Here is a 16,662-nt window from a genome sequence, read left to right as displayed (position 1 = left end):
ACCGAATTAGAACCATTATACGTGTAGTGGTACGCTCATAGTTGATCTTTTTCTACTTTCTTAACTCGATTATTATCTTACAAATATTATAAATGTGAAAGTTTGTGTGTTTATTGTTCGTTTCCGTCATTCTTCTTCCGTTTTGAAGAGAGGTAGAGTCCTTTATTTTTGCATGTTGGTGGAATCGTAACAACTTACAAAATAAAATCTATTCTTTAAATAATTCAGTTTTAAAAATCTTTGTACAACTAAATTTCCAGAGTTCTGCTGGACCGATTTTATTAATTAATGGGTCGTTGGAAAGCTTAATGCGTGTAGATTTGCAAATAATTATGAAAGTTTGTTTTTGTTATGATTTATGGTGAAAAATTTTAAAAAAAACTTGTTTTACATAAGAAATACATTGAAAACGGCGTTTTTCACACTTTTTATTTGAGTGAGACTTTTGGCTGCCTTTCTTGAGTGTTTCCAAGAAGTATATAGTATCAATTTGAAGGAAATTTTATTCTCTTTCAGAATATCACCGTCCACTTTAGTCGATTTCCTCTCCATTTCAAAGTTATTTGAAAAAATGTTAAGCAACCTCCAAATTTATAATGGTGAGAAAATACTGAACTAAAGATTTTGTTGTTCAACTTTGTACAATTAAATATACAGTTCTACTAAACCGATTTTATTAATTAATAGGTCATTGGAAAGCCTAATTCGTGTAGATTTGCAAATAATTATGAAAGTTAGATTTTATAAAGATTTAGGGTACTAGGTAAAACCCGTCTAATGACAGTTACTGTTGAGGTTGCAAGCAAGACCGTTTGACTATAAATCGATGATAAATAACTCCATTTTTAAAACAATTTGGGTTGTTCGTGATTTAGCAGTGTGCTTTAGGTACATCCGATCTTAATAATCGATAATGCAAATGGAAGCTGGTATTTCACTGAAGGTTCTTAGGTCAAAACAAATAGAATAACGTAATTAGAATTGAGTAAATATATCTAAAACTAAATTCCATATCCAAGATATAATTCAATTTATGTTTTCTGATTGAGCGATACAGTATATCTTTAACTTAACTGATTAAAACTATTAATATCTCAAGTGAAAGCCTTTAAAGTATTTTATGTCCAAGACACATAAAATAACTTAAATAACATTTGAGTTAAGTATCATTGATTGCAGATAAGTACTAAAACGATTATAAATATTGTTGATTCATGATTCAGCAGTTTGCTTTAGGTAGGACTAAATCTGTGGTGCGTCCATAACTTTAGTTTAAAGCCAAAATCATGAAAATCGGTCGGGTATAAGACCTTTAACCCGACTCGGAAAAAAAACATGTGTTAATAATTTAACAGCTTATTGTTATATTATTATTCAATTGATTTTTCTTTGATTAAATGGTGTTAACAATTTGCATTTGTGTTTAAAGTGAGTTCCTTTTGTTAAGTATGCGATTCTAATGTTATGTGCTTAATCTGTACCATTAATATTAGTGAGTAAAGTGGTGTATGGATTTCACAACCATTATTTTACTAGAGACCGTTGTAACCACAACGGGCTCTGTTGCTAGTTATAACATAAACATGATTTCCAACAATTCGCAAACACAGCTGTATCGAAATGTCAAAGCTTAAAATTCAACCACGTGTGTCCTCACCAGTGGAGGGGAAACGGAAAGGCAGGGGTGGGGCGCGCCGCAAGAGTTACGCTGTCTGGCCGCTACGAGCACCACCAAACGGCAGCAAAATTTTGGGTTGCAGACGGTTGGTTTTACACTCGTAATGCTTTTTTTTATTGGGTTATTAAAATTAACTAAACTTATTATTGCAGGGCACACTTGAATCTACCTTTCTCTAGTTTTAAAAATTAAACAAAAATTTTTTTTGCACCTCTAATTCTACTTTGAAAAGTACCAATTTCCATGCAATTTGATACGTCTTTTATACTTCCCTTAGTAATTTTAAGAAATTCTAAAAACAAGGAAAGGTAGATAAACTGTTAAGCTTTCAAACGAGACCTTAAGTTTGTTCTTAACTTATATACAGCGTATGCAATCAATGTAAAACGAAAGCTCTGCATTTCCACGGAGTGGCAAACTCCTGTCGTAACTGCACTCTTTGTATTTTTGATGCCGAGCAGATGGTACGTAGCAGTCAGCATGTTTTGGTTTGTTCAACAGGTCCTGCAAATGTCAGTGGACCAGTGTGGCAGTGTGGCGCGGGCGTGGTCCTCACTTGCGACACGCATTAACATTCTGGTCCACATCTCCTCTGTAATTGCACCTTGTCATCCTCACGCTCAACCCCCCCCCCCCCCCCCCTCGCCATACTGATCACCAATACGCCCACTCGCGTTATCGAGCCTTCCTGCACACGCTTGTATCCATCATGATCGCTTGTCCCGTGACAGAATGGTGGACAGATATACACAGGAACCGTTCTTTCAGAAACGGAAGCATTTCTCCAAGAAGCTACAAACACTTGATTTTTAAACTGACACAACCATACTATTGATACAGTTCCCAAACAGAGTGTTCAATATTCCTAATAACAGCGTGTCTAATGTGTAAATGTTGACAAATCATGGCACGTCAGTATTAATGTTTATCCTCAATCTCTATACTCTATTCTATAGTGTAGCTGCAGTCTCTTACAACTACGTGACTGTGTATGTAGTTGAATGTTATCATACTGCAAGCGTCTAATGTGCGAGTATTGACAAAGCCTGACACGTCAGTTATTCATATTTATCCTCAATCTCTATACTCTATGCTATAGTGTAGCTGCAGTCACTTACAACTACGTGACTGTGTATGTAGTTGAATGTTATCATACTGCAAGCGTCTAATGTGCGAGTATTGACAAAGCCTGACACGTCAGTTATTCATATTTATCCTCAATCTCTATACTCTATGCTATAGTGTAGCTGCAGTCACTTACAACTACTTGACTGTGTATGTAGTTGAATGTTATCATACTGCAAGCGTCTAATGTGCGAGTATTGACAAAGCCTGACACGTCAGTTATTCATATTTATCCTCAATCTCTATACTCTATACTATAGTGTAGCTGCAGTCACTTACAACTACATTACTGTGTATGTGGTTGAATGTTATCATACTGCAAGCGTCTAATGTGCGAGTATTGACAAAGCCTGACACGTCAGTTATTCATATTTATCCTCAATCTCTATACTCTATTCTATAGTGTAGCTGCAGTCACTTACAACTACGTTACTGTGTATGTGGTTGAATGTTATCATACTGCAAGCGTCTAATGTGCGAGTATTGACAAAGCCTGACACGTCAGTTATTCATATTTATCCTCAATCTCTATACTCTATACTATAGTGTAGCTGCAGTCACTTACAACTACGTTACTGTGTATGTAGTTGAATGTTATCATACTGCAAGCGTCTAATGTGCGAGTATTGACAAAGCCTGACACGTCAGTTATTCATATTTATCCTCAATCTCTATACTCTATTCTATAGTGTAGCTGCAGTCACTTACAACTACGTTACTGTGTATGTGGTTGAATGTTATCATACTGCAAGCGTCTAATGTGCGAGTATTGACAAAGCCTGACACGTCAGTTATTCATATTTATCCTCAATCTCTATACTCTATTCTATAGTGTAGCTGCAGTCTCTTACAACTACGTTACTGTGTCTGTAGTTGAATGTTATCATACTGCAAGCGTCTAATGTGCGAGTATTGACAAAGCCTGACACGTCAGTTATTCATATTTATCCTCAATCTCTATACTCTATACTATAGTGTAGCTGCAGTCACTTACAACTACGTTACTGTGTATGTGGTTGAATGTTATCATACTGCAAGCGTCTAATGTGCGAGTATTGACAAAGCCTGACACGTCAGTTATTCATATTTATCCTCAATCTCTATACTCTATACTATAGTGTAGCTGCAGTCACTTACAACTACGTTACTGTGTATGTAGTTGAATGTTATCATACTGCAAGCGTCTAATGTGCGAGTATTGACAAAGCCTGACACGTCAGTTATTCATATTTATCCTCAATCTCTATACTCTATTCTATAGTGTAGCTGCAGTCACTTACAACTACGTTACTGTGTATGTGGTTGAATGTTATCATACTGCAAGCGTCTAATGTGCGAGTATTGACAAAGCCTGACACGTCAGTTATTCATATTTATCCTCAATCTCTATACTCTATTCTATAGTGTAGCTGCAGTCTCTTACAACTACGTTACTGTGTCTGTAGTTGAATGTTATCATACTGCAAGCGTCTAATGTGCGAGTATTGACAAAGCCTGACACGTCAGTTATTCATATTTATCCTCAATCTCTATACTCTATTCTATAGTGTAGCTGCAGTCACTTACAACTACGTGACTGTGTATGTAGTTGAATGTTATCATACTGCAAGCGTCTAATGTGCGAGTATTGACAAAGCCTGACACGTCAGTTATTCATATTTATCCTCAATCTCTATACTCTATTCTATAGTGTAGCTGCAGTCACTTACAACTACGTGACTGTGTATGTAGTTGAATGTTATCATACTGCAAGCGTCTAATGTGCGAGTATTGACAAAGCCTGACACGTCAGTTATTCATATTTATCCTCAATCTCTATACTCTATTCTATAGTGTAGCTGCAGTCACTTACAACTACGTTACTGTGTCTGTGGTTGAATGTTATCATACTGCAAGCGTCTAATGTGCGAGTATTGACAAAGCCTGACACGTCAGTTATTCATATTTATCCTCAATCTCTATACTCTATTCTATAGTGTAGCTGCAGTCACTTACAACTACGTGACTGTGTATGTAGTTGAATGTTATCATACTGCAAGCGTCTAATGTGCGAGTATTGATAAAGCCTGACACGTCAGTTATTCATATTTATCCTCAATCTCTATACTCTATTCTATAGTGTAGCTGCAGTCTCTTACAACTACGTTACTGTGTCTGTGGTTGAATGTTATCATACTGCAAGCGTCTAATGTGCGAGTATTGATAAAGCCTGACACGTCAGTTATTCATATTTATCCCCAATCTCTATACTCTATTCTATAGTGTAGCTGCAGTCACTTACAACTACGTGACTGTGTATGTGGTTGAATGTTATCATACTGCAAGCGTCTAATGTGCGAGTATTGATAAAGCCTGACACGTCAGTTATTCATATTTATCCTCAATCTCTATACTCTATTTTATAGTGTAGCTGCAGTCACTTACAACTACGTGACTGTGTCTGTGGTTGATCGTTATGGTACTGCAAGTGTCTAATGTGCGAGTATTGACAAAGCCTGACACGTCAGTTATTCATATTTATCCCCAATCTCTATACTCTATTCTATAGTGTAGCTGCAGTCACTTACAACTACGTGACTGTGTATGTGGTTGATCGTTATGGTACTGAAAGTGTCATGTGCAAATGTTGACAAAGCCCGGCACGTCAGTTAGGCCCCGTTTATGCACCAAGTGCGGTAGCGGTAGCGACAGCGGGAGCGATTTCTAACACCATTGAGTTAAATGGAGCTGTTTATGCACCAAGAGCGATAGCGATAGCGGTTGACCTCCCGCTGCGATTTCTAATTCGCCCGCTGTGTAGTTAGGAATCGCAGCGGTTGCTTGGAATAGAGCGGTTTTCAACTACATTGAGTCAAATGGGTCTGTTTATGCACTGCGGGAGCGGGAGCGGCTGAAGCCAGGGTTGCCAACTTGACCCACGCGCACGTGCACTTAGGACAAATAGATGTGTTAATTATTTGGCAGAGTTTGAGTTGGCAAGACTGTGTCCCCCTTCCATTCTCCTTTAACCAACCGCTACCGCTATCGCTCTTCGTGCATAAACAGACTCATTTACAGCGGAAGCGGGCCCGCTATCGCACCGCTCCCGCACTTGGTGCATAAACGGGGCCTTATTCATGACATCGCACTCGGCATTTCATGAATAGCGACATTGCTCGTTGTCGCTGTCGCTGTCGCGGCTCTAAGCTAACATCTTTGTCAACCTGACACGAACCAACACAAAGATGGTTCATTTGCCAAATTGAAGATCGCTGCTGTGAGCGTTGGAGACAAACGCTCGATCACCCGACACCCGACACTCGTCATTCCACAGTTCCGCCTCGACGTTATTTTTGTTGAAACATTTGAATCGCTTACGCGTTATTGTTACGAAGTTGTTCATAGGAGCAGATAAAAGTGAAAACCTTTTGTTTACTGATTAGCTGAATATCTACGGGTTACAATACACTACATTTTCGACGATAACCAGTTTTATTGGGTAAAGATAGAGACATGATGCAGAATATTGTCTGTTGTTCAACGGGCATCTAAAATTTTACAGTACCAACAATTAACAATGCATACAATACTATCAATCAGAAACGCATACAAGACAATTTTTACTCCCTCTAGCGGGTTTGAGTTAAAGGCATCTACTTTTCTTGAAAGACGTAGATGGGTTTTGAAAGTGTTGCCGTAGTTTTTATTTCACATTGAACTAATTTAAGTGCATTATGACACTACAAAAGGTGTCATTTTCTAAAGCTACTCAAAGTCTAGTTACATTTGTTATAAGTGGTAGACTCATTATCATTAATCGTCAGTATTATGAAAATAATTTTAACTTTATCACAGTAGAAACATGTATGTCCCCATGCGAAGTGCAGGAGTCATGGCCACTGGGCTTATGCAACTCATAAAATTAGCGGCCATAAAAATGTCAAGACCAGTGAAGAAGATAACCTGGCACAAGCCTTTTCTTCCCTATATTACCAGACCGGGTACCTAATTTAGGGAAAGCGGGATTTCCGGGGCGAGTGCTATAATAGTTATATTTGGTGTGCGAACTATCGTTAATTTATATTGGTTTTATTTGTTATCTCATGGATTTCCCATAAAGAATTTTAATGGCCAACCTTTACCGCCTCGGCTGTAACTGTCTGTGGGTTGGGGAAAACAAAGACCTCGTGTGCGTATGTGATTACGATAGTTTCTAATCGTTATTCGTTATTGCGTTGCGTCGAGCGTAGCTGTGTTGGTGTTGGTAGCGTTGCTCGCGCGTGATGTCTCGCGCATGCGCCATGTGTATGCAAACACGGCACTCAGGTTGGCCAACATAAATACAGTACTTACATAACCAACCTAACCTACTACTACTAGGCCTACAGTACAGATACACAGTACCTCAGTTCCTCAGTTGCTGTCAAGTGATCACTGATCACAATATACTCACTGATCTTGATCGATCTATGATCTCGACAACCAAACTACATAATCCTTCTCAAAACTGCATCCAAATAACGTTTATTTAACTGGAAGTGAAAAAAAAAATACTTTAGATAAAGGGAGATTATTTAGAGATTTTGTTACTACAAATTACGCTATTTTACTTTACAATCTAAATATTCTACACGTGTTAAAAACGTATTACGTTAAATTAGCATATTTTGACGTTGTACAAGAATCTAACGGCTACTTCATAATGTTATACAAAGGCATAACTAAATAGTTATTTTACGATAAAATAGATAATTCCAGTAAATAAACAATTGTTAATTACATCGACCAGCTGTTTCATTTTACTAATCATTTAAACGTTAGATTCATTTAAGTCGGAGCCCTTTGGGGTAGAGCCCTTTGGAAACTTTTTGGCAAATCTACACACTTTAATTTTTCGGTGTCATATGCCCATATTTTTAATTGTTTAAAGGCCTTAAACAATGACTACAAATTTGACTGTATCACTTTAAAAATATAATAGATTATAACGAATAGTATTTTTAACCTCTGGGGACATCGAAATGAGCCCGGGTCTAGGTATTTTCGTGCCACATACGGTAACAGTGAGCGAGCACAGATATTCCCATTATTTATCAGCTAACCTAACTTGACCATGCATCATGCAGTATTCAGTGCATCAGGTTCGTGGTGTCAGCAATCCAATACCATGAGTGGGTTGTCTTTCTTGGTCACAACACCCCAGGGCCTGACGAGATGCGAATATCTTCTACCCCGAATAACAGAAATTCACATTTTTGGCTTGTGTTTACATTGAGCATAAAATACCGACTCCAATGCTTGTATCATCGTATTAAATGTGCCATTTATAGACATTATCTTTAAAAATTATTTGTTAAATTAATGCGCAAAGTATAGTAATTCCCATGGTAAGCATCTCGGATTCCTGTTCGAGAGGGACGCGGTCGAATCCCATAATATCCATTAAAATTTTGTTGGTAATGACAGCTTTATCTTTAAATGTTTTTATAATTACTTTTAAAATGCCTCTAACGTAGCTACACTAACAATAAATAAGATATATTGTATCTGTATAGTGGCTAAATTGACTAAATATAAAATGCTCTAAATAAAAAACCCTAAAGACTAAATAAATAGATATAAATAGATATAAATAGATATATAAATAGAATAAATAGTATATTAAACAAAACACATTAAACATTAACATTAAACAAAACACTATCTTCCTGTATAGTGGCCAAATCACAGGTATATTACTTATAGCCTACCATGTGTGTTGCAGTCAATGTAATGCGCTCAGCTGATTTTATCTGTCCCGTTATCAACAGCAGGTGTTGTCTGATAGCATTATCAGCTGATCACCAACTGTACTCTATTGATAAACTAACCACAATAAAGTAAACCCTTTATTTGTTTATTTGTTACACTCTTTAGATCCAACCACATCGTTGGATCAACACGATGCTATGACGCAGCGTGTGTTTTATATTTAAACACAAGTTAAGCAGTTGAATTTATAAAGAAATCCTCCAAAATCACACAAAACAATCTACATTGAAATTTTCATACTGTTTGTATGAAAATGTATATCAATCATAATATTTTCATAGCCTAAAGCAGAGCCTGGGTTGATACAGCAACAGTTATAATCTTTTTTGTCTATAACCATTGACATAAATTTGAAGAAAATATTCTATGATAAAGTTTTAGATGAAATAAACCTACTACATAATTTTGTTAAATATTATATTTAATTTCTTTGTTTCAGCTGTCTGAAATTGTGAAATAAGCAATTCGGCAGTTCTTTTAGTTTACATTGAAATGTCAAAGCAAATGTAAACATTGTAATTGTTGTCATTACCTACAACCATGGAGACCAATAAATATTTACTTTTAAAATCCTCACCTCAGAACTTTTAATGCCAAAGGGACAAAGCCCACTGTCAGTATCGAAGTGTGAATGGTCCTATTACCATCCTTGGTATGGTAGCTATATTTTTTGTAAACTTTAAGCCCAGTCAGTTCACTAGTTTTAACGTTAAATAGTAATACACATACATCCAGACACCATTAGATTTTTATATAATAGTATAGATATAAAACGTACAAGGATGTTCAGATGATAGATTTGTTACTGACTAAATTCAGTCGGGGTTTCAGCCAGGGCCATTTAATAATTCCAATGATCAAGGACGTTAGGTCCTGTTAAAGGCCGGTCTACACGCAAGGATTTACCGTACGTTTTACCTGCGCAAGTAAATCGTTGCAGTCAAATCGTTGCGTGTGCACGCAAAACTGTGCATTTTTGAGAACTGCGCGGAGACGGAAGACGGAGCGATAAAACTATTGCTGAGAGCATAGTTTTAACAACGTTTTCAGGCAAGTCGTTGCGTGTGGACACTGTCATCCGTTTCAACTCCGTCTTCACGCTCAAAACCCCAGTATGCAGTGTTGTCTTCACGTGCTGTCAGTCAGAGGTATAAGTGTGTTTTTTAATTACGATCGCAGATCTTCGCCAATGTTCCCGTGATTTTATTGTTGAATTCATCGAACTGTCCAGAAGTGTCCTTAATTTATGGAGGGTCAAGAGTAAGGAATATAGTGACTGTGATAAGAAAAAAGACTTAGATACTTTTGAAAAATACAAAGCAGTAGTTTCAAACGTGAACAGAGAAACTATTATGAAGTTTGTTGTCTTTTTAGTAACCAACGTCTTGACCATACGAGCGCCGTCGTCTCTCAGACTTATTTCTTTGCTTACTTGTAACACTGGCTGCAGAAATTGCCAGCAGAAATACATCTTCCATGATATGTACTTGCACATACACTGAAAGTTATCACAAAACTGCACTAAAAGTTGGTGCTGAAACCTGTACCGTGTGGACGCATTTCTTTGCAACGACTTGACTGCAACGTTTTACCTGCGCAGATAAAACGTTCGCGAAATCCTTGCGTGTAGACCGGCCTTTAGCCTAACAAAGTTTTAGGATTTATCCGGCAACCTTCTGATTACCAGGCGAGCACTACGACCAATCGGCTATAACAAAAATCACTCACCTTTTCGGGTCAATAACAATAAATGAGGTATGGAAATGTCCAATTTATATGGTCAAAAATAACAATAAGCCAGCAAAATAACACAACAGCGTGCATTTGACGATTACATGATCACTTACTCAGTGAGTGTCATATGGTTTAGGTGTCTCAAGCCTCGTCCTAAGCAGGTCTTCCTGTGGAAGGCTAGGAACGCAGCACAACAGTAACGTCGATACGCGTACAAGGAAGGTTGGGGCTGAGGAAGATGCGCCCGAGATGCGACTGTCACCTTCTACAGAGACTGTGTGAGAGACCGCGGCATTCCGGGCAATACTGGGCGTGTTGCGACACCGGCACTGGCACTGGCACTGGCACTGGCACTGGCACGGAGACCAACAGGTCAAGTAACAATAAACAACGCAACACACACTTGGATGTAATTCTGTTCAGTTAGCGATAGGCCTAACGCTAGCTAACTAATAGCTGAGAACAGGAATTGTGCCGTATATCTTTACTAGAATGCATTGTTCCAGGTCAAGTATAAAGTTGTCGTAAAACATAAAGTAAATTGTTTATACACACAGGTCCCACATCTGACAAAATAGTTAATGAATTGTAATTACATTCAACAAACATACTATGTAACATTTTTGTCCACAAGAAACTGAACAAATCAATTGTAGTTAATTTATAATTATCCCTGGTAGTAGGTTTTTATGCATTTCTCTCCGGACTTAACTTTTTTTACTTCTGCCACATTCAATTTAACTGAGTTGATAATAACGGTTAGACATATTATAATTAACGTAACATAACTTGCACTTCACATTGACTTTTTACATTTAGGAAAATTTAGAAATCGTGTTTTGTTACACCTATCCTTAAATTAAACTAAAGAATTTCATAACTAAATTGTATGCCGTTGATTTTTGTGTTCTAAAATCTGTAGTATATTTGGAACTAAATTTGATTAGGATCAAATGGCAATACAAAATACTCTTATTTCATTTTAACATAGCTTGCAGTTCATAATTATTGTTTCTACGGCGCTCCGTCACTATAGAACCACATCGGCAACAAACCACGGCGCTCGGGGGAACAACACGTTTTCGCCTCAAAGTTGTCAATGACGGGCCAAGTTTGTTGACAACTTCAGTCAACTGCACAACCACTATACATGCTGTCTCGTAAGCCGTAAGATTATAAAATGCAGGAATAGGTTAAATGGGTCAAAATAAAATAAAAGTGAAGAAAAACATTTTTTTATAAAACAACACCTGGTTATCCTCCAATTTTTTAAACTTAGGCTATATGTTAAACTATTTCAGATATCTTTATGAAATTTAGTTTGCGATTCTTAAGGGCCATAAGCTATTTGCAAAAACATACACCTGGATAATCTTAAATGAGTTTGAAAACTGTTACCGGTACAGTATAAGGCTTTAAAGTTTCCAAAAATTGGGATTTTCAAATCTTTACCCTTAAATCATGAAATTACCATATTTTCTTTACAGTGTTTAGCTTAAAAACAAACAGTTTTATATATTTAAGCATTGATGTACTATAAATTAATTGAAGATTACAGAAATAATTGAAAAACCTGTAAGATACATATAATTCATATGTTATTCTTATGACTGGAGAATTACTATATGTAGGCTAATATGTTTTGATCAAATTTGGCAATTTTATTTATTTCATTCTATATTACTGTATTAACATTTTATCCATAACCCACTCTTAACTTCCCCGTGGCAGCAACCCTAAGTACAGCACTTGTTAAAGTTAATGTTATTTAAAGGCTATATATTAATCGGTATAGTAGGCTAAATAAGACTTGTTTATGGAAATTCTGTATTTTAAAATCCAGTTAGACGGATTGAAATTCACTTAGTAGGTTCACTGCGTAGTTTTGCTGTGGCTGGGGTATTTAGCTACAAAACCATTGTTGTAAATCGATGGCATTGTAAAAAAAACCATTACAACCTCATAATTACCATCAAACACCATTTACCATTAACATTTAAACCATTACAAGATTTCTGTCGATCTTATTTTATTCTTTAGATCTTTCTGTATCTAGCAAGATGTCGTGTTCTAAACCCTTTTAAAATGTCGTGCTGGACCAATAATCTTTTATTTTCTATGAAAAAATTTGTCTGTAAATAACTGTTTCAATGAACAAAGTAATTTATGTTTTTTATTGATGCACCAATTTGTGTGCCACATTGTTTTAATAATAATGCCTTACTTATCAAAAGCCCTGAACGTTTAGTCATATCCTGCAACAACTCATCGAATAACTATCGACAAACAATGAATTAGTTCTCTGATCTCTAAAGCAAAGTAACAGTTTACTTTAGTTTTGAAAGATAACTACACAGCATATCTCTGTATAGTAACATAGTAAATTCAAGTCAGGTGGTTTTCATACCCACCAGCGTTACGACGTGTATCGAATAAATGATACGATACTGTACACTGTACAAGCCTTGGTCCTCTTTATACTTATCGTATATTGTAACCACTGTAACGTAGCCTATATTGTGTAGATCTAGGGACTCCACCCTTTCGCCGGAAATTGGCCGGAAGTCCAGTGATAGCTGTACAACAGCGTGTAGTCTGGACCAATCACTGACATTGCTGATGCCATGTTGTTACATTCCTCATATATTTAGTTGGCAATGTGTACGTTCACAGCAATTACTCATTTACAAGGTTATTTCACAGAATGAAAACATTAATTGTGATTCTACATATTACGAGGTTTGCCAAGAGATCAACCTTGAAATACCAAAACTTTAGTATAAATAAATTATTACACTAAACAATAATTACTCTGTAATACGAATAGTTTCACCTTATTGTACCTTTAATCGGTTGGAGTGAATTTGTCACTACACTATAACAGCCTATCTATTGTGAAATAACTTTATTTCTGACTTTACTTCTGACTATGTCCTGAATCATCATTAAACATTTCTGTGGTACTTATCAAGTAATACTGTGTATATTTAACAAGCTTTACTAATCGATAATTTGGTTTGTTTCAGGATTTATAAACTGCAACACGAACGCTCTACAATCACTGGCACAGCTTCATGGTGAGTAAATCCTGCGTTTTGTCGCTGTTGTAAAATATGCAGACACAATACAAATGCAATTCGCGACCCTAGCGTATGTACTGTAGTAGCGTAACGATCTATAAACCAATGGGGAACGTAAAACTCGAGTGCTGCGAGTGCGAGACGGGAGTCCGAAACAGCACAATACTTTATCAAGGGATTGGTGACCTTGGTTTACTTTTGGTACCTAAGTAAATTCAAAGTTAAATATTCTTCGAATTAAAAAAGAAGTTGGTGTTGCAGACGGCAACGGACCAACAACTTGCTTCGTTGACAGCTACAGTTATGGGTTATACCTGAAAAGCACACATGTATAATAAACACATAACATGTGTGGTGAGTCGGTGGCTCAGTTGGTAGCGTCACGGACTTCGGGCCCAAGGCACCGATATCGTGGGTTCGGGTCCTGGTCACTGCCACTAAATTTTATCATTATAGTTCACCTTTGTTCTGTACCGGCTCACCCTTTGCCTTGCAGTAAACGATCCACGCACGGGCGCTTAGTCTATGTGGTCGGGCAAATGCAAAGTTAAAAGAGGCCGCCAACCTCTTTTTCAAAGAAAAAAACACTGTTAATGGCTTTAGTTATGAATCGATTGAACATGTACATTTTATTTAATAACTACATAAACATGAGATTAAAAGCCATATAAATTATTTTCATGATTGTAGAAGAGTAACAGTTTTCTACTATAGTTTACTGTTTAAAAACCCCTATAGATGTCAACAGCGTGTTCAGTCTCATTCCCTGTAAACTCCAACACTTCCCCATCAACTGACGCCGCGCCGCGTTCATTCGTCTTTGGTTATAGCATTCTACACCTCTATGTATTGTTGTGAAAAGTTGTCCAGACTCGTTGTATATTCCGACCTAAGCCTCTTATTCAAAACCATTTGCATTAGGTACTGCAACTGCACAATGAATTCAAATACAGCAATAAAATCTCAGTAACGTTACATTCGCAGCCCCATTGTAAACGCGATACGTAAATTCTCTTTAGCTCGGAATGGACCCCGTTTACAAGACTTATGTGTGCTGCTGATTTCTAACTGCGACGATTGATCAAGTTTATATCGTCACTCGATTTAATAGTTTCCGAAAGCCGTCTTACAGTAAATGCTATTTAAACAGCAGTTAATATAGACTTAATTTCCCTTCCGAAGTTATGAAAATGTCGTTACCAGTTTTATTGGCTGCCCATAAGTCTCGGTTTACCCGAAGGCTTTTTCACTAATCTAATGGGAGATAAACGCTGGTTATTTTACGTTTATGTGTGCGTTAATAAAAATGATACAGTAATAGTAATCCTTAACACTACCTACACGTGGAGTAATAAAATTATTCATCTCACCAACCTAAATACCTCCGCCGCAGCAAACCTGAAGACCATAAGCGAATTTCCACTTTCCTGATTTAATTTTCACTATGATATTTTCACAAAAAGGTAAATAACTTAGAAAAACATTTTCAAAATTGCGTTTAAAAATCTAATTTTGTGAGATTTTTGTTATATTTTCCCCCAATGTTATCTACATATGTCGTTTATAAAATATTAATGAACTGTTTAGAGATTGCGTCATTAAGAGAGCCATACACTACCATAAAGATGACGTAATCTCTACACAGATTATTAATGGTTGATAAATTACGTATGTAGATAAAATAGGAAGAAATAATAATGCCACCATTGTCGCCAGTATGTTTACAACATTCAGCCATTGATAATATTGGAAGAAATAATAATACCACCATTGTCGCCAGTATTTTTACAACATTCAGCCATTGATAATATTGGAAGAAATAATAATGCCACCATTGTCGCCAGTATGTTTACAACATTCAGCCATTGATAATATTGGAAGAAATAATAATACCACCATTGTCGCCAGTATTTTTACAACATTCAGCCATTGATAATATTGAAAGAAATAATAATGCCACCATTGTCGCCAGTATGTTTACAACATTCAGCCATTGATAATATTGGAAGAAATAATAATACCACCATTGTCGCCAGTATTTTTACAACATTCAGCCATTGATAATATTGAAAGAAATAATAATGCCACCATTGTCGCCAGTATGTTTACAACATTCAGCCATTGATAATATTGGAAGAAATAATAATACCACCATTGTCGCCAGTATTTTTACAACATTCAGCCATTGATAATATTGGAAGAAATAATAATGCCACCATTGTCGCCAGTATGTTTACAACATTCAGCCATTGATAATATTGGAAGAAATAATAATACCACCATTGTCGCCAGTATTTTTACAACATTCAGCCATTGATAATATTGAAAGAAATAATAATGCCACCATTGTCGCCAGTATGTTTACAACATTCAGCCATTGATAATATTGGAAGAAATAATAATACCACCATTGTCGCCAGTATTTTTACAACATTCAGCCATTGATAATATTGGAAGAAATAATAATGCCACCATTGTCGCCAGTATGTTTACAACATTCAGCCATTGATAATATTGGAAGAAATAATAATACCACCATTGTCGCCAGTATTTTTACAACATTCAGCCATTGATAATATTGGAAGAAATAATAATGCCACCATTGTCACCAGTATGTTTACAACATTCAGCCATTGATAATATTGGAAGAAATAATAATACCACCATTGTCGCCAGTATTTTTACAACATTCAGCCATTGATAATATTGGAAGAAATAATAATACCACCATTGTCGCCAGTATTTTTACAACATTCAGCCATTGATAATATTGGAAGAAATAATAATGCCACCATTGTCGCCAGTATGTTTACAACATTCAGCCATTGATAATATTGGAAGAAATAATAATGCCACCATTGTCACCAGTATGTTTACAACATTCAGCCATTGATAATATTGGAAGAAATAATAATGCCACCATTGTCGCCAGTATTTTTACAACATTCAGTCATTTTATTTTAATTACCGTAGCAATACTTAATTACTGAATTAAGAACAACCTGATTTTTTGCATAACCTGTCAGTTACAGTTTTATTTTCTTCACTTCACATTCTTTTGGTTAGTTGCTATAATAACGTCAATATACCTGAGAACATGCCGAGTTAAATGGCCTGATGTTGTTCAGGTGGTTATTTGTTTCCCTTACTTAAGGGACATTTTTAGTAAAGGTTTCTTGGGTGTAGTCATATTCTTCTAAAATCACTTGACTTTTATAGCAACTTAGATTATGTCCTTGGCGCTAGAGACCCAGC

The 16,662-nt window shown here is 36.4% G+C and overlaps 1 protein-coding gene across 2 annotated transcripts in view; it reads left to right on the top strand.

The window, feature by feature from the left end:
• LOC128983094 (translational regulator orb2) overlaps nucleotides 1-16,662 on the top strand; it is a 734,652-nt gene that overhangs the window by 602,819 nt on the left and 115,171 nt on the right. For both annotated transcript variants that reach the window (XM_054402252.1, XM_054402253.1), the window contains one exon: nucleotides 13,354-13,404. In XM_054402252.1, coding sequence (XP_054258227.1) covers nucleotides 13,354-13,404 — 51 coding nt within the window. The remainder of the gene's footprint in view (nucleotides 1-13,353; nucleotides 13,405-16,662) is intronic.

This window comes from Macrosteles quadrilineatus, unplaced genomic scaffold (genome assembly GCF_028750875.1).
Source record: "Macrosteles quadrilineatus isolate MER2022 unplaced genomic scaffold, UCM_ALF_1.0 Scaffold_1__1_contigs__length_201487025, whole genome shotgun sequence".
Lineage (NCBI taxonomy): Eukaryota > Metazoa > Arthropoda > Insecta > Hemiptera > Cicadellidae > Macrosteles > Macrosteles quadrilineatus.
The sequence above is the reverse complement of the archived record's forward strand: the minus strand, read 5'-3'. Positions and strand labels throughout refer to the sequence as shown.